This window comes from Mustela putorius, unplaced genomic scaffold (genome assembly GCF_011764305.1).
Source record: "Mustela putorius furo isolate JIRA1106 unplaced genomic scaffold, ASM1176430v1.1 tig00000580_pilon_pilon_pilon, whole genome shotgun sequence".
Taxonomy (NCBI): domain Eukaryota; kingdom Metazoa; phylum Chordata; class Mammalia; order Carnivora; family Mustelidae; genus Mustela; species Mustela putorius.
In genome coordinates, this window is record NW_025421423.1 from 13,075,718 (window position 1) to 13,098,506 (window position 22,789).

Here is a 22,789-nt window from a genome sequence, read left to right on the forward strand (position 1 = left end):
TCTGTAAGAGGCGAATGGTAGAAATATTTGCCCCACTGAGGTTTGTGATGAGATCTAATATGTGGGCGAGGGTCTGCTTAATGCGTTGTGTGACAGGTGACTTCTGTCGAATGGACTCATCCACACCTTCCCTAACCAACGTCCCAGTGCCAGCAGAGTGTGTGTCAGTCAGGGGGAAAGTGGGAGCATCCCGACAACCAGAGAGAAGCTTGCCCAATGGGATTCCTGGGAAGAGGGGAAGTGACCTGGTCAAACGGGAAAGGCCACTGACTTTCTTAATACATTGGTCAGAAGAGTCTGTCCCATGAAACGCTCCCTTGGTGACTTACATTGTACTGCATAGGATGCTAGAACCACTGCCGAGTTAAGAGGGCAGGTTAACCTGTCAAGAGAAAAACACATCAGCAAAGTCACAAGAGCCAAAGACAGCCTGAAACAGCCATGATGGGGAATACCTGTCTTCTTTCTTAGATTAGCCATTAAAAAGACATCATGAATCATAATAAAGATAATTTTAGGATGTAACTCAAATAGTAAAGATAAATGTAACGCTGTTGATTCACAATTAAAAGAGAACTTTGTCATGTTTAAAATAATACACATTAATACAAATACCATGAAGCTAGAAGTCTAATATTGGCCAAGGCTTTGGCTGGTCAAGAAAGGTCAGGCTCATATCACTAAGAGGAAACGTGAGAAAAATTATACTCTTAGATCAATGGGCAGCCTCCGTATCTTTCTAGTAAAGACGTGAGACCTTTCAGAGGGCTTTCTAACTAAATCCCTGACTAGAAAGATGGGGAAAACAGAAAAGGATTCTTAAAATTTTAAAACTCTTGTGAGTTCTAAATTACTTAGTAACAGTTACTTTTTAAGATTCCTAAATCTGTTTACCCTCCTAAAGCTTCTGATCTATAGGGAATGGTCTGTCTGCCTCCCAGTTTGCCTGCCACCTACTAGAAACCCATGGACTGGGCATTAGACTTCAGCTCCCTTCCCCTTAGGCTCACTGCCCTCCAAACACCCTGTTTCTACCAATGACACCCTCTCTAGCTTCGTTATGCTGCGAATCCTCTGGCTGCTCCCTTCTCTCTGCTCAACCATGAACTCTACCATCTGCCTAGGAGCCTGGCCACCAGACCTGGGCCAGGGATCCCTGCCAGGTGCAGAAACACACTGCAGAGGAGCCAACTACAAGCAGCACGAATGAAGGCTTGCAGTGTGGGGAGACACAGATTTTAAGAGCATTCTTCCTGGCAGCCCCAGGGGAAGTGGAGAAAAAGTGCTGTTTCCATGGCAGCTCATGAAATTCCCAAGATGTGAGTCACCCCCATGTCTCTGACTGATCAGGTTGGCCAGCGCAGGGTTCCCCTTCCTGTCTGCTGTGCTATGCCCTGTCCTGAAGCTGCACAAGAAGGTAGCCTTCCCTACGTGAAGGGGCCCCCCAACTTTCCTTAAGTTACTAGGTATTCCCTGCTAGGACTTCTCAACGATCTCTCCAAGTCTGGAGATACGTCCAGCAATACTCACCATCTGTTTGTTCATCTGGAGGCCCAGAGAGCCCGTGGGGAGAGCAGACACCAGCCACTCACTCTCCTACCAAGATGGGCTTCAAGGAAACCTAATTTAGGGTCCCCGCTCGAGGCAGAGCAGGTGAATGGGACTCGGGAAACACCTGAGGAGACAGGCTAAGGAGGTTCCATCCACATGGATGGAACAATCCAAGAATATGTCAAAAAAGAACATTTCCGAAGAATAGTGTAAATATAAATGAAAAAAGAATGCTGAAAGCCTGCATGACCATTCAGTGTGGCCCTTAGAGAGACCTCTTTCTTTCCCTCTAGGCTTTAGGGTCTCCATCTGATGGCCAATGTCACCTAGCTCAGCGGGAAGGAGGGCATGCCTTGGGAACCGCCCACCACTGATGGTTTCTGCCAGGACGCCTAGGAAGAAGGCTAACCAGATTCATCCAGTCTGTCAAAAGATCCACAGCTACTAATGGCCAGACCCACCCTGACGCACCCAGGAGTGTCGGGCAGTAGGAGACCCTCTCCTGAGAGAGGTGGTGAAGGCCACCAGCAGGCCTGATGAGAATGCCAGGGATTTAAGGCCGGTTGTGCCCCTCAAGCGGTTTCACCCAAAACTAACAGGGGGTATTGTACTGGGAGAAGAAAAAAATGAAGACATCCATCCGATTCCTCTTGTGGGGAGCACTGGACTGAGAGCTCCTGGGAGGAGAGGGCCTTGCCTTTTTTGACCAGCACAGAGCCCATCGCCTAACAGCTGCTTGAGAAATACTTGTTGGGAAAAGAGATTAGCGCTCGGGGGCAAGAGACAAATTTCCGCTGGGGCAGAGGGCAGCCTGGACCTGGGAGAGGGGCGGGTAATGTCACTCTAGCGTCACCCCCCGCCCCCCCCGATGTGAGAAGGCTGTCTCACAAAATGGGGAACTCATTTCTGGGGGTGCTACTAAGCAAGGCCTGCAGCTGGGCTAGAGAAGGGGCTCCTTCCTCCTCCGAGTAAGAGAAGGAGCTAAATTACAAAACTTCTCCAATTCTAGGAGCCCTGGACAGGTTTTCAACAGGTTCGGGCAGTCCAGATTTCAACATGGGTCTTGTTTCTAAATGTTCCTCTACCCCCAGGATCTTCACAGCCATGCCTACAAATCTCCCTTCCATCCAGATGAAGAACCCTAGCCTCTTCCAGCCTTTCTGTCCTTGCACTGGTATTGTCTTTGCAGATGCTGCCTTCTACTTGAAAACCTCCAACAGCTCTCTGCCTGTCTGTCTGGCTTTGATAGGAAGACAGCCCTCCTCTTCTCCCCTTATTCTGCTGTAAACCTCCAACATGTGTTTTTCAACTGGGACCAAGTGGGTAGGACAGTTGAAAAAACTCCTCCCTCCTTCTAAAACCTCAGTGGCAACTGGGGTCTGCGCAGCCCATACGGGTCCCGTCGTCACAAGGGCTCCTGTCTCACTGCCCCAACCGGGGGGGGGGCCCTCACAGAGGCTTCTGAAGCCCCTCCTTGGGGCAGCTGCCAGGAAGAAAGGGGATGAGGAGGACGAGAATAAGCTGTGACTGTTTCTACCAATTCACCGGCTGCAGGTTCTCCCCTAAGTCACAGAAAAGTCAGGATTTGGAGGAGGTAGCTCAGGGACAAGTGGCTTGGCATATCTCCTCCCTTCCAGAGCCGTTTCAGATCCTTCCAGCCACTGAGATGGCCCTGCCACACAAGACGTGCTGACTCACAGGCAGACGCCCCTGTCTTCTAGCACAAAGCCTCCCAGGGAGAAAATGAATCATCTGTAGGTACTGAGGGGCTTGGAAGTGGACCTAAATTAGGCCCGAGCTGCCTTCCTGAATGAAGCGTGTCTCACATTCTCCCTGTAACATTTCTCAGGTCTTTACCAGAAAGATAGCTGTACCTTTGCTAATAAAATCGAAACATGAAATGAAGTTGCTCCGACCTCAGCTTCTCCGAATCAAGACTGAGTTAACAACAGATGTCCAGAGCAGAGAGTCATGCAGGGTCCTGCTTTCAACCACCATCCTTTGTTTAGATTTAATACTGTTTCCAGAAATACACGCTCATTAGATTGAAACCAGGAATTTTAGTGTCTGGCAACTGACGGAGAATGAAGAATGTGAAATTTTCATTACCTTCCTTCACAAATATCCATCTTCAGTTGTAAGAAATACAAATGCCTACAAAACAATTGTTTTTATTAATTCACAATACTGGAAATACAAGAAAAAGGTGATAAGTCAAGGACATGATCTGTACATTTGGAAAACAAAATACACAAATATGCATTTGCGTCTGAAGTCTTGGGGTTGCTTTTTGTACACTGCAAAGCTGCTCCTTCGGTAACAATGGTTCCGCGTGGAGGCTGGTTTCCACCCAGCCTCACGCCAGCACATGCCGTCCCAAGGATGGCTGAGCCCGCCAACAATCAGCCAGAGCTGTTGCCAGTGGGCTCCCCCCAACCCTGGACATTCCCCATCAAACCCGGGGCCTCCAAGAGCACCAGGCCCCCACGGGCATCACACACAGGGAGCCCCCAGGTGCTAGGGGGGTGGCGGTGCAGTGCACACCCACATTCCCTCTGCATGAAGCAGCAGATAGGAACTGGGTCTGTGAGGACACTTCCTTGGCTGGGTGCAAACACCCAGCTGAGTTGCTTCCCGTGTCCTGGGAACTTCGGGTACTTGAGCAAAAGTATAAACATCAGTCAGCTACCAGCTGCCAGGACCTCTGAGCAGAATTCGGCATTTGCCTGCGAGCTACCAGCAATGTCAAAACCCAGGACCTGATTTGTGGGCAGTGCTCGGGAACCCATCGCAGGCCCTGCGCCCCATGAGTCTCCCCCCAGTCTAGGGACAGGTAAGAGACAGCAGCGAGAGTCCGGTGCCGGCCATCAAGCACCAAGGAAAGTTTTATATTTAGGGATGCGACATACACTCAGTTGGCAGCTAGCTCCCACTCTTTTTTAAAGCCCAGATTCAAATGGGACAGACATTCCAGCGTCTGGCCAAGGGGACAAAAGGGAAACTTCTTGAAATACGATACAGATGCGGCAGAAGTATTCTGGGGCAGGACAGTGGTCATTTTGGCAATTTGAAACACATGGGGTCTCCTTGGTCCTTCATGTTCATACGTTCAAAGGTCAAGGTGCTGGTGTCCCGAGGCGTGAATGCTTCATTTGGCATTACCTCCTCTGTGCACAAATCTGGGCTAGGTGCGGGGAATTCATTTCAGCCTCCTGCCCGTTCAGATAGGTTACATGGGGTCAGTTAGATCTTATTTTAACCTGGACACCCATGCTTTGAAAAAACCTGACTATGCTACAAATTTCTTATGCATCTAATGACTTCAGGCTTGGGGTCAATGTCCTAACTCTGATATTTTTACGTAGCCTGTTGTCATCATCAACTATCCTTAACATGTTGAAGACCAGCACTGAGATACCATGTAGCCTACGGTTGCTGATTCACGCTTACTCTGTATTGGAGACTATCTTTTTCACCTGGGAGAACATCCCCAGTCCTTTCTAGTTTGTTCCTATGTTTATCCAAGATGACATTCAACCAGAATTAAGTGTTCTCTCCTCCTACAGCGCTACTGGGGGAAAGCAGAGAAGGGAGAGAATGCTAGATAATCCGATGGTAAATCTGGCCCTCCAGTGACGAGCCGGGCTAATCCGTGTATCTTCCTAGGGACAGAACTGCGAAGGGGAACCTGGACATTACCATTCATCAAAAGCTACCTCGTCTGAGTCAACCTCATGATGTCACACCAAGAAGTTGTAATAGTGGGAGGAGGCCCAAACGTAGGGCATCTCCTGGGAATCCTGAAGGAGATTCCCTTTGAGACTGCCAGTCAATGAGAATGTGCCCAATGACGGAATCTTATCAGGAACAGCAGTTGTGAAGGCTCTCAGTCAAGGAGACGTCTAACGATCAGAAAAAAAGAAAAATCAAACAGAAGAGGTGTCAGCATACCTGACTTCAGAAATGTAAAGGTCACTCCTAGAGTGTATCCCATCTGGGAACTCAACTTCATACAAAAAAGCAACAAATGCCTCCCTAGGATGTTAGAACACAATAAATACCACTTTCTCTGACACTTGAGAGCTACATTTCGTTAAGAGGAACTTACTTTTGGGTAGGCTACAGAACTGGGGCTTAATAGAATACTGTGTGTCAGGAATATAAGCAAAAATTTTTAAAAAGTTAAAAAGTTTTTTTAAAAAAAGTTAAAAAAAAAAAAAAAGGACCTGTGAATTAATGGTGGAAGTCTAGCTCAGCATAGGAAAAAGATCTGGCAGTCCTGGCTACCCACCAGCTCCATCGGAGCCATGTGGGTGGCTGCTGTTGTGGTTCCTGTTACATTGAAATCTGGTGCCCCAAATCCTAGGAGGTGACAGCCACATTCTACTCCACTCATCTTCAGTTGGGAGGTGGGGTGGTGGCAGGGTCACGTTTCAGTGGATTCTAGCAGCGATTCAAACAAACTGAGTTTTATCTTGGACTTAGGGAAGAACAAAAATTCGTCAATTACTCATCTTGCGCCCAAATCTGCCTCCCGGTATCCTCCACCCACGGGCCATGATTCTAGACACCAAGTATGTCTAATTCCCCTTATCCGTGACAGCCCTTACAGATCTCAAAGCAGCCTGTTTTCTCCCTAGTCCTCCCTCCGTCCCCAACGTCCTACATTTCCTCAGATGTCCCTCAAATGACAGGAAGGCTAAGCAAAGGGATTCTGTCGGCATCCAGAGAGGGTGAGCTTCTCTCCAGTGGGGTATGGAAGTGGATGCCTGATGACCTGGAAAGGGACTCTTGGGGTAGGCCAGCCCGAGCCATCCCTGCACTCCACCATACCCGCTGGCCACCATACCCCTGGAGCTCCAGCATCACAAGGGGCAGACAGAACCACAGGTGATAATTACTAGCTTAGGCAGGGCAGTTCACACTTGGTGTTGAAACCTATCAGTTGCTCATATGTTTAATGGGTAATGACTGGCATTTTAAAAGAACAGAGAGCTTGGGGCGCCTGGGTGGCTCAATGGGTTAAAGCCTCTGCCTTCGGCTCCGATCATGATCCCAGGGTCCTGGGATCGAGCCCTACATCGGGCTCTCTGATTGGCGGGGAGCCTGCTTCCCTTCCTCTCTGTCTGTCTCTCTGCCTCCTTGTGATCTCTTGTCTGTGAAATAAAGAAATAAAATCTTAAAAAAAAAAAAAAAAAGAGAGAGAGAGAGAACAGAGAGCATGAGAGGGATCTGCCCTTGCTCTTGGTTTATTAAACACTGCTTCCCTGATGTCCCTCCGGACTGCCCTGTGAAGCAAAACGCATATTTGCTCTGTGGTTGTGATTTTAAAATTCACGGGTTAAAACCACACACGTGTACACACACACACACACACACACTTATAACCCATCATAACATTTTCAAAGCATCCCTTCAACAGAACTTGGTATTTAATAATGGCCTTGTGGAACCTTGGTAAGGTGATCTCAAACACCTGTTCCTATAGCTATGTTGCCCCTCTGTGTCCCCGGGCTCAGGAGTTGAGCTGTTGCACTAACCCCTCAGTCCACCAGCATGAAGAACCATTATGGGGAAAACTCAAAGCACCACGTGAACATCCCACAGTGACCCAATGAGCCCCACCAGACATCTCTTACTCTGGCTTAAAATTCAACTGAACAGTAAACACAGTCAACTCTCCCGATGTCTGTTATTGTGGAGGGAAGAGGTGCACAAAGAAAGCAAAACAGAATAACAGACTAATATTTAGTCTTCAAACATCCTAAAAGTTAAAACATCATCATGTGATTACCTTCAAAAACAAAACAAAACAAAACACAATACTCAATGTCTGAGTTAATGTCACCTTCTTGGTGAGGGTCTCTGGGTACAATGAACACAGAATAGGAGTCAATATTCCTGAACATCCATTAAGTTGTTTTTTTGTGTTTTTTTTTTTTTTCTGGTAGAGACAAAAACCTCTGCAAGTTTCCCTCCCTATGAAAAATAAACATATTATGAATAAAAGGGCTCAACGTTGCTATGGGGGAGTGGAAGTGGAGGCAGGGTCACTACTCAAACAGCAACAACCCTCCCTCGCAGGCCTCTTCCATTCCAAACCCGTGTTCCCCACCCAGAAAACCCACGTGCTAGTACAAAACAAGGGTCAGGCCCCTCGCCAAGCCCTGAGGGGTAAACAGTCCTATCTCAGCTCTCCTTCCCTTATCTGGCTCACATTTGGCCTCTACCGACTGATTCACCCAGGAGAGATGCTGCCTCAGCTTGCATTCCTTTTTATTTCTACCAACTGGGGATTTGGGAGAGAATGCTCAGTTCAGAACGTTCTTTTTATCCCGAAGAGCCTCCGTTCTAGCCTCACAGATACCGTGTTATTTGATGTGTAGACAACGGACGGACGCTGTCTCAGCAAACTGGTCTTCCAAACCGCCCCCTCATGCCCCCCCCTCCCCCTCCGCCCCCTGCAGGCTCAATGGGCAGGAGGGGTTGGGGAGGTGGGGGAGGTGGGAGGAGGTCCAAGGCAGTGAACTCCAAATGGCACCAAATGAGGAAGTCAGTAGGCCCCAGACAGAGAACTCATTACCTGATGAAAATTTCAATCTGTACCCCTCTGATTTTTACTTGTTTCATAACCACTGGTGTGGTTATACCCAAAGGAAATGTACAGCCACAGAGATAAGATAAAGAGTATATTTTTAGCGGTTACTCATTTTTATATACTACAAAGGAAACTTAAAAAAAAAAAAAAGTTATTACCTGGTTTGCTCTTCCTGTAGTGTGTTGGGATCAGGTATAAAAAATCTTACTCGAAAATGCAGAGTACAGGGGAAACCTCCTACAACATTTTTCAAAAACAAATTTAAGTTTTCTCTTTAAAAAAGTCAATGCAGGTAAGAGGCTACTCTTCCATTAGTGATGCATTTTTTTTCCCCCACTAGACCACAGCTTTTTTCATCAATTAAAGGGCTAATTTCAAAAAAGGAGTGCACAAGATAATTGTTTAGAAATCTCCCAAGTCTGCAAATAGTCAACTATTCTGCAACACGAGCATAGAATGAGGTACTCTATCCCCTCTGTACTATAGGTTTAACTTAGGGCTGTGTTCAAACAATGCACTCCATCACAGGTATTAGGAATTTTTAAAAATCCTTAAATCAACAGATCATACAACATTCATAACGAAATAATGTCACACAGATAGCCATTTTATACTTTTTCCATTTTCACGTACGTTCTTGAAATTAAACACTGCCATAACACTTTCATATGGGTTCTTCAACTTAAACATCACCATGACTCTGAGTAGGTCAGGCTGTTCTTGGTGGCACTGTTGTACAGATAAGCCAACAGGCACTGAGTCTTGCCTTCCGCCACCGAGCAGATGAGAAAACCAGAACTCAAGTACTGAGGGTTTTGATCCTGCTATGCCACAGAGCAACCATTTTGGTAACAGTTCATGCTTTTAATGCAAAGTGAACTCCCAAAGTGATGAACATATTAGCAAATATTACACAATTAACATACTCAAATATGGCTTTATGCAACAATACCAAGAGTCAACTGGCTTGTAGGGAGAAAATTAGCCCATTTCTTTTGCTGGATATGGCAGCAGGAGCAGATCAGGTTGTGTGCCTAAGAGTTTGCGCTCCTCTTCAGGTCAGCCTCTCCCCTCTCCGTTACTCAGTCAAGGTTTGCTGGCCCCGTCTAAGTGCTCAGCACTATGCTGTTTCTGAAACTCAAGCCTTCTCCACCCTGCTTCTCTCACTGATCTGTGACGGATCTGCCCACCTCACCTTGCCTCCCTGGGGTACCTTCTGTCAGTATCTCTCTGGCTTGGGTCAAAGGTATGAATGGTGTGTGTGCACCTGTGAGTGTGCCTCTGGGTGTGGGCCTGGGTACCAGCGGGTGGCGCTGTAACGTGGTACAGTCTGACCACCTGCACTTCAGGGGATAGCTCAGTCTTCCCACTGCCTTCAGCTCCCCTCCTCACGGGACCTTGTCAGTGTGTATCTCGGGATGCCTCTGTACGCCCAGAGCATCCTATCAAGTGCTCTGAACTGTCTTAGAACCGTCACTCTTCTTGCCTACATCTCCACCCTTGGCTGTCCGCTCCTCGACGGCAAATGAGATTTGGACCAGATTCCCAAAGCCCAGTTCAGTGCGCTGCCAAAATCTGAGCTCCGGACACATCTCCTGAGTGTGGGAGTTAGTGAGAGAATGAATAACAACACCTCTTCATGTGCCTACGGACTCAACGCTCTGAGAATTCAAATGGGGGCCAGTAGTTATCTGCACAGTGGTTCAGCGGCTCCCCACGGGGAGGGAGTTCTGAAAGCTGAGGGAGGTAAGGGCTTGGAGGCCCAGGCCCCAGGTGAGAGCATCAGTGGGATCACGGCCATGGTTCCTGTCTCTACTCCTTCCCACTGGGGTGCTGGGGCGGGTGTGGGGAGGTGGCACATGTGTGTGTCCGCTTGCGTGAGATCTACCTGCCGCTTACCCTTCACCGGTCACCTCCCGTGGATGGGGTGCACAGTGAGGGATGCAGAGAAAATGTGGCAAGCACCATTCCCCGAAGGAGCCTACAGTTTCCAAGGAAGACTAAGGCAGGCAACTAAGAGATGAAGGAGTTACGACAAACGTAAGGGAGGGTGGGGGGAGGCATGGCTTCTAATAGCAGAGGCAAGAGTCTGAGTGGCTTAGAAGAACAGCAAGATTTGGATATAAGGAAGAGGGAAAAGCATTCCAAACAAAAGGAACAGACTGAGAGAAGGCACAGAGGAACGTTGCAGCCTTTTAGGTCAGTCAGGTTTGTCTGGGGCAGAAGGTGCATAAAGGGGAACAGAGTGCGATGCTAGAAAACCAGGCTGGGAACAGACCGGGGGCCGGGGTGGGGGGGTGCATGGCATGCTGTGAAGCCCCTCCTAACTGGGAGTTACAGGACAGCACTGGGGCCCACTCATGGCTGGGGAGCAGTGTACTCCGTCTGTGATATTCCCTACCTAGGTCTTAGGCTCCAGGGGGAGGGAGGGTGAGCATGTGTGAGTGTGTGTGTGTGTGTGTGCGCGCGCGTGCGCGTGCGCATGCACGTGTGTCTTTCCCACACTGGCTCTCTCACTGGGCAAAGCAAGGCCATCCTCCTTCCCTTGTTAGAAGAGAGTAGGTTCCTCGGCGCCTGGCTGCCTTCTTTGACCTTTCCCGTTCCCGCTCCCAGCTGTGAGGGCTGATGTGGAAGCTGTGCTCAGGGAGAAGTGGGCTCACTCACATCGCCTGGGCCCCCGGGAATCCAGGTCCCAGATGTTACAAGCACACTGAGGCTTGGAGGAGAGAAATGGGCTGTGATACACTAACACCCCACGTTCAACCGAAATGGGAAGGTCACACTCACCTTTTAACTGCTTCCTGATGGGTTTGCTTGATTCCAGCCATCTCTGTCGGGTAAGAAAACACACGCTATAAAACCAGACCATGCAGGAGTCCGGCAAGTCTTAAAGGGACGGCACTCACAAGAGAGTCTACAGGAACGGCACTCACAAGAGAGTCTATGGAGTCATCGCCATGCTGCAAACCAAAATACTCCCTTTCCGTCACACCCAGGTGGTTGTAGGCCATATCCAGAAGAACTTGACCAGTATCTTGTTTCTAGGGAAGGAAAAAAAAAAGCGTCTAGTGGCCAAATTTTTAAAATGAATCAAGAACGGATGGTTAAACGTCTTTATTGCAGGGGCACCTGGGTGGCTCAGTCGGTTAGGCAGCCAATTCTTGTTTTTGGCTCATGTTGATCTCAGGGTCCTGGGACTGAGCCCCGCGTCAGGCTCCACACTCAGTGGGAAGTCTGCTTGGGGATTCTCTGCCTCTCCCCCTGCTCACCCACACATGCGCATGCTCTCTCTAATAAGTAAGTAAATCTTTATTTTTTTAAAAAAGATTTTATTTATTTATTTGGCAGAGAGAGATCACAGGCAGGCAGAGAGAGGGAGGTAAGTAGGCTCCCTGCTGAGCAGAGAGCTCCATGTGGAGCTCGATCCCAGGACCCTCGGATCATGATCTGAGCTGAAGGCAGAGGCTTAACCCACTGAGCCACCCAGGTGCCCAGTAAATAAATCTTTAAAAAGAAGTCTTCATTGTGGGCAAAAAAGGAGTTAAAGCGTTTAGAGATTTTATGTACACTCTGACCTCACGGTAAAAAATGCTTTAATAGACGTCATGTCAACATGACATGTTGTCACATGGTACATATGGGAAGTAGGGTGAAGAAAAACCATATACATATGACTTAAGATGGCAGAGATTCATTTTCTAAGACTTCTTGCTTCCCCTTAGCTGGAATTCCCAAGTGATATCTGAATTGGAAAATGGAGACACCACCATGAGAGTAAACTCTCCGTGACCTACCCACAGATTATCCACAGCAAAATGCTAATCCCACGTCAGTTTCTTGGCTCCTTGGGAGCCATGGAAGTGTGTACAGGGAACAAACTCTAACGGTGTGAAGGAAGATGGCTAAGAACACGAAAATGCCATCCTAAACACCCTCAAAGTGACTGGGTATGTGACACCCAGGGGGATTAGCTGTCTCTCTGCTCCCCGCCACCTGGAGTGAGAAGCCAGTGGAGACATTCAACCACACTTCACATCCAGAGCTTTACGGAGCAGGCACAGTGCTGGGCATGGGGACAGAACCACAGGACATGGCCCAGAGAGTCCAGGCATGGAAACAGTGGCCAGAATGTGGTGTGTCAAATGCTGGGACACTCAAGGCATGATAAGCGCACAGAGGACAACACAGGTGGTAATTCAACCTGGGGACAAGCGGAAGCAGCTCCAGACCTGGTCTGGGAGGGCGTCAGGGCTGAGTGTCACCGCTCCCCTCCAGGAGAAATTAAGAAAAGGCATTTTAAGCAGATGGCCTGGCACAAAGACACAAAGGAGAGAGACAGCACGGTGCCTCCTGGAACTCGCAAACTCTCCTTTATCAGGCTGACTTCTCAGGCATCCTTTGAAGCAAACCATTTGACTTAAGGACAATAAGACTCAGAAATAGACTATACAGAACAAGCAAAAGACAGCTCCTTTTTTGAGTGCTTGAGAGCAGATAATGTACCTGGAAATAGGCCACACGGACGAATTAGGGAGCTGTCAGGCCTCCTCCTGCAGCCTCCTCTTTGGTGGGATCTCGTGTTGTTTGGTCCTAAGTGTGGGAACGGGAAACACGCCCATTTCCTGAACACAACCCCCTGCCCACCCTAGGGCCCTGCACCTGCTACTTCCTCTACCCAGGACAGCTTCCTTCTCAGGGGAACCTTACAGTGTGGAGAAGATGGCTCGGTCCGCATATTCCAAGTCGGGAGATACTCTCCTGGTGCATCAAAGAACAACCGGTTCTCCTTATTAAAATTTCTACAGGATTTGATACTTAAAAGGTAAATGACTATTGAACATCCACACCAAGCCAGATCCGATATGATGTGCACTTTTACATACGCTCCCTCATCCCTGTGGCAACTTGTGAGGTCCTCACCGGCATCCCTTTGGCCGCCAGCAAGCAGAGGCCCTGGGAGCTCGACGCAACACGCTGTCAGCTGTGATGGATAGTCTGCCTGCCCCCTTGCCTGACTCCGGGCCGCTGGCTGCCACAGCCTGCACGTCCCCAGTGTGCTGCGTCTCCCCCGTAGGGTGTTATTTGCCCATTCTAGTATATTCTGCTCAACTTTCCCAGTTCCCAAAAGGAACTGAAATATAGTAAAGGACACAGCCTCTCAGCCCAGTTCCCACCTGACGGGAAGTCAACAGGAGGTCATCTCGGCTGCACCAGGTCACCGTCCCCAACCGGCTTGCTCCCTGGGCCAAGCTAAGAAGAGCTGATGTCCAGGCCAGCTTCCTGATGAGGCCCGCTCCAGCCCACGAGGTGGTGGTGCCAGAGACCCCTCCAAGGAGAAACTCTAAAGCGAATGGGACTTACGCTGCCACCAGACCCTCAGATTCAAGTTCAAGCGAGTCAGCTTTGACCCGACTGCAGGAGGCTTGGGGAAGCAACACATGAACAATGGCGTTCGTGACCAGGAATGACAGGCCACCCGCTGAATGCCGGGCCGTGCTCTAGGGTCATCATTCTGCGCAGGCGCTTTCCTTATCGCCGTTTACGGGGCTCATCCCTCTTCCTCACCAAGTTCTTCCCTGGGATTCTCCTCCCTCCCGGGAGAGTCTGTCCCCATCTCCTGGAGCGCATGATCCTGCTCTCTCAGACCTTTTCATAGGGAACCATGTTCGGACCTTCTGTGGCCTCGCTTCTCAGGAGATGTCCCCCAGTTCTGTCGGTTAAAATACCACCTCCACCCTAGTAAGCCCCCCGCCTGTATCCCGGCCCCGGCCCCGGCCCCGACCCTTCCTTGAACCTCCTCATCTGTACAGCGATCCCCGACTCTATGTGGATGAGTATCAGGCACCTCAGACTCAGGGTGTCCCCGACAAAACCCCCGACCTGCCCTGCTTCCAGCCATTCCCATCTCCATCCGCTGCAGCCCCATCGCGCCGGCTGCCCCGGCCAACAACCTTGAGAGCCACCGTGCGGCCTCTTTCACATCCCAGATTCCATCTATCAGCAAACCCCACAGGCTCCGCCTTCAAAAACAGTTTCAGATTTGGTTTACTCTTAGCTCCCTTCACATACTACCACACTGTCCAACCTCCTCTTCTCCTCTGGACTGTTCGAATAGTCTCTTGTCCCTGGCCCTCCACAGTCTACTACTGACAGAGCATCCAGATACTTGAGTCAGATCATAAAAGGTCTCTGCCCAGTCCTACCAAAGCTCTCTGCCTCTCTCAGAATAAAGCCAGCACTCAGTGCCCTCAGGATGACTCACAGGCTCTCCACAGTCCCTCTGATCACCTTGATACCAATGACCTCTGACTGCTCTTGCTACTGTTCCCCTTGCTCATTCTATTCCAGACGCACTAGTATCCATACTGTCCTGCAACTACACTGATTGGGAGCCTGCCTCAGGACCTTTGCACTGCTGTTTTTTACCTGGAATGTGCTTCCCCTCCAAAAAAATCACATGGTTCTTTCTCTCACTTCCTTTATTTTTTTTTTAAATATTTTTATTTATTTATCTGATAGAGAGATAGAGAGCACAAGTATGCAGAGCAGTAGGCATAGGAAGAGAGAAAAGGAGGCTTCCCACTGGACAGGGAGCCCAATGTGGGGCTCAATCCCAGGACTCTGAGATCACGACCTGAGCCGAAGGCAGCCGCTTAACTGACGGAGCCACCCAGGTGCCCCCTCTCTCACTTCCTTTAGATGAGATCTTCCCTGATCACTTCTGTAGGAATGACGACCCTGCCCCTGCCCTGCTCTAACCCTCTCTACCCTCCCCATCCTGCTTTATTGTTCCTCTAAGCACATACCACCTGACAAAGTATACACTTCTTTATGGTCTATTTCTTCACACTAGGATACAAGCCTTGAAAGGCCAGATCCCTTGCTATTTTGTTCACTGTTATATTCATTACACCCAGCATGAAGCCCGGCACATAGTAGGTGCTCAGCAAACATTCACTGGGGGAAACATTCATGTTCTTGTCAGGAAGAAGATAAGCAGCAAAGGAACAGCCCCCAAATCAACAAGAGAGCCAGACACACACTGTAGTTGACAGTCTCTGGAGGAGACCCCTGCGGCCTTTTCCGAGCACCCACCATGCGGTGACTTCATGCACACCACCCTCTCCTCCTGTCTTCTCGGCCGTCACGGTCCACAGTGAGCTGGGGTCAGCGGGAGGCGAACTTAGGGGTGGGGCGGAAGACCCAGAGGCCAGTTGGTGTCACCCTTTCCAGTCCTGTGACCTTCTATTACCCCCAGTTGCTTCCTGTACCCAGTCTTCTTCTCCTCTTTCCTTGCACACCGGACTCTCCAGGCTGAGGCAGATGCCGGCAGCTGACCTGGCCTGAGCAGTGACTGGGATACGGTGGGGAGGTCAGGGCAGCACGGACGGCTCCGGGTCAGGCATCTCACTGCTGGCCCAAGATGGAGGCTGCGTTTCCAGTCCTGCCTCTGTCTTGGGCTTGAGGCGGGAGACGCCGGGCTCTCCCTGAGCCCTGCGATCTATGAGCGGAACCGTCTCAACACCCTCCAGACTGGACCCATCCCCTCATACATGTCATAAGCGCCGGCCACGGGCCTCATTAAAGAACATATAACCTAGGAATTGTAACTACCATCGGCGCAGTGTGGCACGGGCTCTCAGAAAGCCTACAGCGCACCATCATGGGAGAATTAATTCGGGAAGCTGACAAAGACGTCACAGAAGAAGCAACATCAAAAGTCTCTCAGTTCAGGTCACCAAGAAGAGGGGGAAAGACTCTCTAGGTGAACAAGAACGTGAGCCGAGTTTATAGGGTTATTTCCAGCCCAGTCTCAACACAGAAGATCTGAGATCTCACGCTTTCATTTCATTTTACTTTTTTAAGATTTCATTTATTTATGAGAGAGAGAGAGAGAACACGAGAAGAGGGAGAAGCAGAGGGACAGGGACAAACAAACTCTGCGCTGAGTGCGGAGTCCCTCACGGGGCTCGAGCCCAGGACCTTGAGATCATGACCTGTGACCTGAGCCGAAAACCAAGACGCTTAACCCACTGAGCCATCCGGGCGCCCCGCAACCTTTCATTTTAAAATAGTTTTCATGTCTTGGTTTATAAAACGAAGAATAATGACTTCTCAGTGGCGTGAATTCAGAAAAAAATTGAATTTGGAGAACTTACATTAGCTTTGAAGGTCTGTACCGAGCCATCGAGAAAGCGGATGCTGCAGACGACTTCGGACCGAGTTTTCTCCTTGGGTAATTCCGAGGTGCGTATATTATTAATTCTTCCACCCAACGCACGTAACCGGGAGGTCATAACTATCGCTGAACAACCTGTAACAGAAGTTATGCCTGTCAGCTCTCCGATATGCAAATGACCTGTTACATGGGACTTCCTCACAGTCCACCCACCCCTTGTCTGCTTTAACCCTCACACACTGAAGAACTCACAGAAACAAGGACCAGAGAACACACCATGTTTCCGTTTGAGTTTCTACTTCTAAGTGTCTCTAAGCAAAATTTGTTACTCATCTGTTACCCATGAATAGAATGATATGGGTTATTTGTGTGTCTTATCTCCCTGGCCTAAATCTAATTTATATTTCCCAGGCTTTTAATTTTTTATGTTTCTTAACAAATATGTATTTGTATATTCTACTCCTTTTTTTCATTTTTTAAAGAAACTAAATATGGTATAAAAATGATCTAAAATATGAAGATGCGTATTGGTAAAAGAAGGTACATTAAGTAACTTCTATTCATTAAAAGACACCATTTAACTTCTATTCATTAAAAGACACCATTTATATGGTTATATATGGATTTATGATTGCATGGGGTCGGTGCCCCTAACCCCCATGTTGTTCAAGGGTCAACTGTTTTTTAATCACTTATTTTGTTGTTTCAAAAATCTATTACAACATTTAATAGAAATTAATGTAAAAAATATTTGTCTTCTTCTTGACTCTTACTGGAATACGTCTAAAGTTTAACCATTATTTTATTAAATAAACTTTTATCAAACTTCAAAAAAAAAGACACCATTTAAAGATAACTCATGGAGATACTTGCGATATGTGTATATAAAAGATACATAAAGGGCTCCTACGAATCAACATGAGAAAAAGCAAGTCATCTGGTAGAAAATAGGAACCACATTAGTTGTCAAAGAAATGAAAATTAAAACCACAAGGTAATAGTACCACAGGCCCCCCAGAGTGGCCACAGGGAAACCTGACAAAACCAAGTGTTGGCCACAATGTGCAGCAACTGGAACTTTCAGGCACTGCTGGTACGAATAAAACCTAGTACAACTGTTTTGGAAAACTATTTGGCAATATTTACTAGAAATGAACAAAAGTATACTCTGTGACATAATTCCACTCTTAGGCATATTCCCAAGAGAAGCGTGTAGACTCATCCACTAAAAGACCTAGAGAGAATTTTTTATAACAGCTCCAAACTGGAAAACACTCCAGCGCCCATCAGTGGAATGGGGAAATTACGGTAGAGTCCCACCACACTGACCATATGGCAAAGGAAATAAATGAACCACCATTAGGCAAAACACGAACGAAGTCCTTCTAACGTTGTGTTCAGCAAAAGCAGCCGGACACAACGGGTGACCAACAGCACAAACCCGTTTACGTAAAGTTCAGAAACGGGCAAAACGGATCAGTGTTAATAGAGGACAGAAGCGTGGTTACTGCTAGGTGAAGTGATGGGTGTGTGTGTGTGTGTGTGAGAGAGAGAGAGAGACAGAGACAGAGACAGAGACAGGAGTCTTCTGGAATGCTTATAACACTCCATCTATTGATCTGGGTAATGCTGATACCAGTGTATTTACTTGGTGAAGCTTCGTCAAGCTCTGTACTTAACTTGTGTACTTCTCTCTGTTTTTCAATATCAAGTTCACTTAAAATAACACGTGTATGAAGAGGGGGTTGGTTTAAAATCTGACCACGGTGTGTTCAGGGAGCAGTGAGGAAAGAGGTTTTCCTAGAGACCGTACTGTGGAACAGTAGACCAAAAGAGAGCAAATGTGCAGGCGAGCCCAGGGTCGCGGCGTGCAGGCAGAAAAGCTCAAGGTCTGTGCCAGCTCCTCAGCCTCGGGAACAGACAAGGTGTAAATCTGATGAGGCTGATGAGGCTGGATGGAAGAACAGATAAAGACGAACGAATCAAGTGCGATTTAATGTTCTTTTTTATTAACTCTCTGTAAACTTTCTGTGATGCGCTGGGCCTTTGCACATGCTATTCCTTCTGCCCAGGAAGTTCTTTCTGCTCCTATTCAGGACTCAGGACCGAGCACAGGCGTCACTGCCTCAACAAAGGACACCTTCCCTGGTGTCCTTAACTTATAAGCGGTCCTGTACAATGCTCGTTGTAATTCCACAGTTACAGCTGATGACGTAGCTAATATCGGCTCCTGCGACAAGCTAAGCTTCACAGGGCTAGGAACCACATCTGGTTTTGCTCACTGCATCTCCCAACACCCAGCTCTGGGTTCCAGGATTCCAGCGGGGCTGAGTGAGGCCCTGTGGTCTGCACGGGACGGAGCCTCTGACCCAGGGTCCACGCGTAGAGGAACAAGTCCCAGATAACTGGAAAAGCAGCACCCCATGTCAGACGGGGCCAGAGATCCAGATTTGGGAATGGGCAGCAAGGAAGGGGTGAGGACAGAGCCGACTGGAGCTTGAGAAACAAGCCTCAGGGAACCAGACAGGCCCAGCCCAGCCTTAGGAAGCTCAACCACAAAGGAGGGGGAGGCTCCTGGACGCAAGAGTGCACTTGGCCCCTCATCCTCCCGAGGGAGCTCCAGACACACCTCTAGCCTCCCACAGTCAGGGGCAGGGAAATCTCAAATATGAAGAGACCAGCAGCAGCGGAAGAAAATTCAGTTCCGTCCCTTCCACAACCTCACCGCCTCCACCTTGCCCTTTCCAACCAAAATGTCATCAGAGGCAGAGATGCGTTTTCTGAGGAATGCCAAAAGTTATCAAAAGACAACAAACGTGTTCCTTAGTACTTAAACCACATTGCGTTTAAAATGTCAGACTTACTGTTTAATCTTTGTCTAAGAATTTCAGGTGGGTCATAATTTTTTTTTTAAGATACGACAGAATCACTCTGTGTGGCTCTTAGTGGGAGGTGCGGGCCTGTCCTAGCCACACCCGTAGATGGTGAGTCAGCGTCCTGGGGTGCGGCACAGAACGACTTTCCCTTCGGGAAGCCGGCAAAGGAAGGGCCAGGTTGTCAGTGGCCGGAGGATGGGTTCTCGGGGAACCTCAGGATATGCTCTGCATGTCACACTCAGAATATAGGTCCCACGGAACCCAACCCACTGAGGCCGCACCCCTGGAATAGGGCTGTCCCTCAGAACTGCCAAAACTAAGAGCTCATCACGCCATGACTCTGGATGGAAAAAGCCAAAGCTGATTTCAGACAAGAGTTGCCGCATGAAAGGACCGTGAACTGATCTGCACGCGGCCCCTTGCCGGAGCAGCTCTGCGCAGCTGGCCCAAGCGTGGGTAGCGGTGGGACTTATTAACTTGACCGTGATGAATGGAGCCTCCCAGCACCAACGTGCAGCCAGCTGACAAAGAGACCTGTTTTCCTCCGCACATACATCTCTGCTATATACAAGGGTTTGAAACCTAAGGACAATGTCATCAGGAGGAATTTCATGAAAGTTGTGGAACTGTTCTTCCCACGGTGGCTCCTGAAGCAAGCCTTGATAAGAGCAAGCCTCACCCTGAATGACCATGTCATTGAACCATGTGTTTTCTTATTGTCTTGAAATTCTATCTTAAACAATCGGGTCAGGACAATGGATGCGGAGTGACTGTCCCATTTCCTGAGCCCCAGCCAGTGGGGAACTTGGGCTTTTGAGAGCTTCCTTTATAAGCCTCTTCATTTAAACAAAGCCACAACCCAAGCAGGAACACCCCAGCCTCCCCAACCACAAGTGATTACGGCTGCAGCGGACGCCTTTCATAACATGGAAGCCAAGCTTGTTCTTCCTTTTCAAAACCAAAATCAATCAGCTAATGACTCCACTATCTACTCTGCACAACAGAGGTTCGACTACAACTGTAGTTCTTACCAGCCTGTCCTTGCCAGACATAAAGGCCACATTTCACTTGGTGCCCAGTAGGGGCCCAGTGCGTCCCACGACAACTAGGATTAGCACATGTGAAGTGTGTAGACAATGTGAGACACGTAGCAGGGACACAGTTAAAGGCATTTTATTAGGGGCACCTGGGTGGCTCAGTGGGTTAAAGCCTCTGCCTTTGGCTTGGGTCATGATCCCAGGGTCCTGGGATCGAGCCCCGCATCGGGCTCTCTGCTCAGCAGGGAGCCTGCTTCCTCCTCTCTCTCTGCCTGCTTCTCTGCCTACTTGTGATCTCCGTCTGTCAAATAAATAAATAGAATCTTTTTTTTTAAAAAGCATTTTATTAATAACGTTAAGCTTCTAATCCACCAGGGGTCCACTAGATTCTGGATTTTGTAGGTAATCCTGACTTCAAGTATCTTACAGATATACAAATATTGTTTCTTCAGTTTTTAATAAAGACAGCTTGTAAGGTTAAAAGGGACCATAGATGTGTGATATATCTATGAGCTGCTCTACAAACTCGGGTCCTGGGAGCAGGAGCACACTGCCTGGGGTGTGGCCATTGAGGGCACGTGGGACACCAGACCCCTCGTGTGTAGGGCTGGGTAACAAGGCTTCAACCACTATCCCTTTCCGGCTCCCCATCTGCCCTGGAGCTTGGGACAGGGGAAGAGGTGATGCTTTATTTCCCAAGAGTCTACATGCAGACCTGGGGAACTCTGTTCTTTCACAAGCGCATGAACCACAGACAGAAAGGAAGGAGAGCATTGTACTCTTCTCCATTAGACAAAGTCAAAAAGCAACTCAATTCCACTTTGGTCATTTTAAAAGAAAGGGTTAAGGTTATTTTATACCCTTTTTTCAAAAATAACAATTTAGACCTCTAACTCAAGAGCACAAGTTTCAGTTAAAAAAAAAAAAAAAGCAATCCTGATTTATCAATACCTAATAAACCCTAAAAATGAACCACAGCAGGCTCAGAACAGCAATCAACCCGAATAATCATCAGGCTGACCTAGGCCGATGCTACCACCTAGTGGCCACCAGAGGAAATAACACCACCACCCACCCTATCACCTCCTACTTCCTTCCGGGAGGGCAAACAGCACAGCCACCCTCCCTTCTTCCCATTCCAGTTCAAGTTCAAAAAAATCTCTCACGATATTAGAAGGCTTTCCTTGTATTCCAACGCTCTCCTCTTCCTCCAACTCTTCTTCCCTAGCGAACTCAGGAGAGGTTCTTTTGGGGCGTGGGGAGGATATTTATAAGCCCCAACAGATGTCTGATCAGCTAGAGAGGAACGTCCCTAGCTGGGAAAAGTCATAAACACTCATGTATAATCAGCCAGACTAGAGAGATGACTCATCAAATACCAATATTGCTTTCTCCTCCTTTTCACTGTAAATACCGCAGCCGTTGGGCTGCATTTATGGTTTAACCAAGTCTCCGGGGGACAAACACACATCACTCACATCTTCACTGCATGCGGATAGGAGAAAGTCCGACGGCTGACTGCGTCTCATAGGATAACCTCTAGCTCTGGTCTGCTTTATGGTCAGGCTTAAGTGTTCCTTAAACCCCTCTGAGGGGCATGTTCCCTTCTAAAGATTTATAAACATCTGGACAGGGATTTGTGTCTTAAGCACTAGATTAAGATCAGCTCAAACTGTAAGAGTGTATGCTTAGTAATTAAGCTGCTAAGAAAGAAATAGTGAATAGAACGAGACTTTTTAAACCAAAGACTTAAATAAAACTTTAATGTGCTTGATTTAATCATCTGGGGAACTTGTTAAAATAGATTCTTGGGCACCACCTACAGAAATTATGGTTTGGTAAGGACGGGGAAAACTGCATTTTAAAAGTTAATTTTTTCCAACTTATAGGAAAACTACAAGAAAAAGAGAACTCCCATGCACCCTCATCGGCCTGGATTTAATTGGCATTTTGCCACATACGCTTTCTCTCCTGAGCACACACATGCACTCCTCATGCTTTTTACTGAACACTTGGAAGGTGCAGATATCATGCCCCTTTACCTCTGAATATTTTAGCATGTCTCTCAAGAACAAGGACCTTTCACACCACAGTACAATGACTGCACCGAGACAATTTAACATTGATAAAGCACTTATGTAATACACAGCCCATATTAAAGATATGCAAATTATTCTAATGATGTCTTTTATAAAGATATTCAAATTATTCTAGTGATGTCCTTTATGTATTTCCTCCTGATCCAGGATCTAAACCAGGAACTTGCCTTGCTTTAGTGGTCAGACAGAAGTTGCATTGTCAGTAAGCATCCCCTGGGGACCTAAATCCAGCAGATCTGATCATCTTGCAGTGAAAAATACTCAACCAGATCAACCCAGGGATCCTTTTGGTTTGACCATCTGTGTCCACAGCCAGGAGCCTGGTTAGGCTGGTACCCTAGGTCAGTTTTTCTACATTACAAATCACTTCCCAGAGCTAAAAGGAGTTTCTGCAGCTTAGCAGCTGTCCCCTTACTCAGTCTGGGGAAGCCCTTTGCAAGACACTGGTT

General features: G+C 48.1%; 1 protein-coding gene across 5 annotated transcripts in view; it reads right to left on the reverse strand.

Annotated features, from left to right (window-relative positions):
* The window catches only part of PTPN3 (protein tyrosine phosphatase non-receptor type 3), a 119,259-nt gene that overhangs the window by 70,535 nt on the left and 25,935 nt on the right, over positions 1-22,789 (reverse strand). For 4 of the 5 annotated variants that reach the window (XM_045081679.1, XM_045081680.1, XM_045081678.1 and 1 more), the window contains exons 2-7: positions 16,309-16,463; positions 11,056-11,190; positions 10,937-10,979; positions 8,308-8,386; positions 3,661-3,705; positions 330-382 (exon numbers count right to left, since the gene is read on the reverse strand). In XM_045081679.1, the coding sequence (XP_044937614.1) occupies positions 330-382; positions 3,661-3,705; positions 8,308-8,386; positions 10,937-10,979; positions 11,056-11,190; positions 16,309-16,446 (493 nt within the window). In that variant the 5' untranslated portion in view covers positions 16,447-16,463. Of the gene's footprint in view, positions 1-329; positions 383-3,660; positions 3,706-8,307; positions 8,387-10,936; positions 10,980-11,055; positions 11,191-16,308; positions 16,464-22,789 lie in introns of those variants that run through there. The other variant, XM_004747769.3, reaches the window with a different exon arrangement.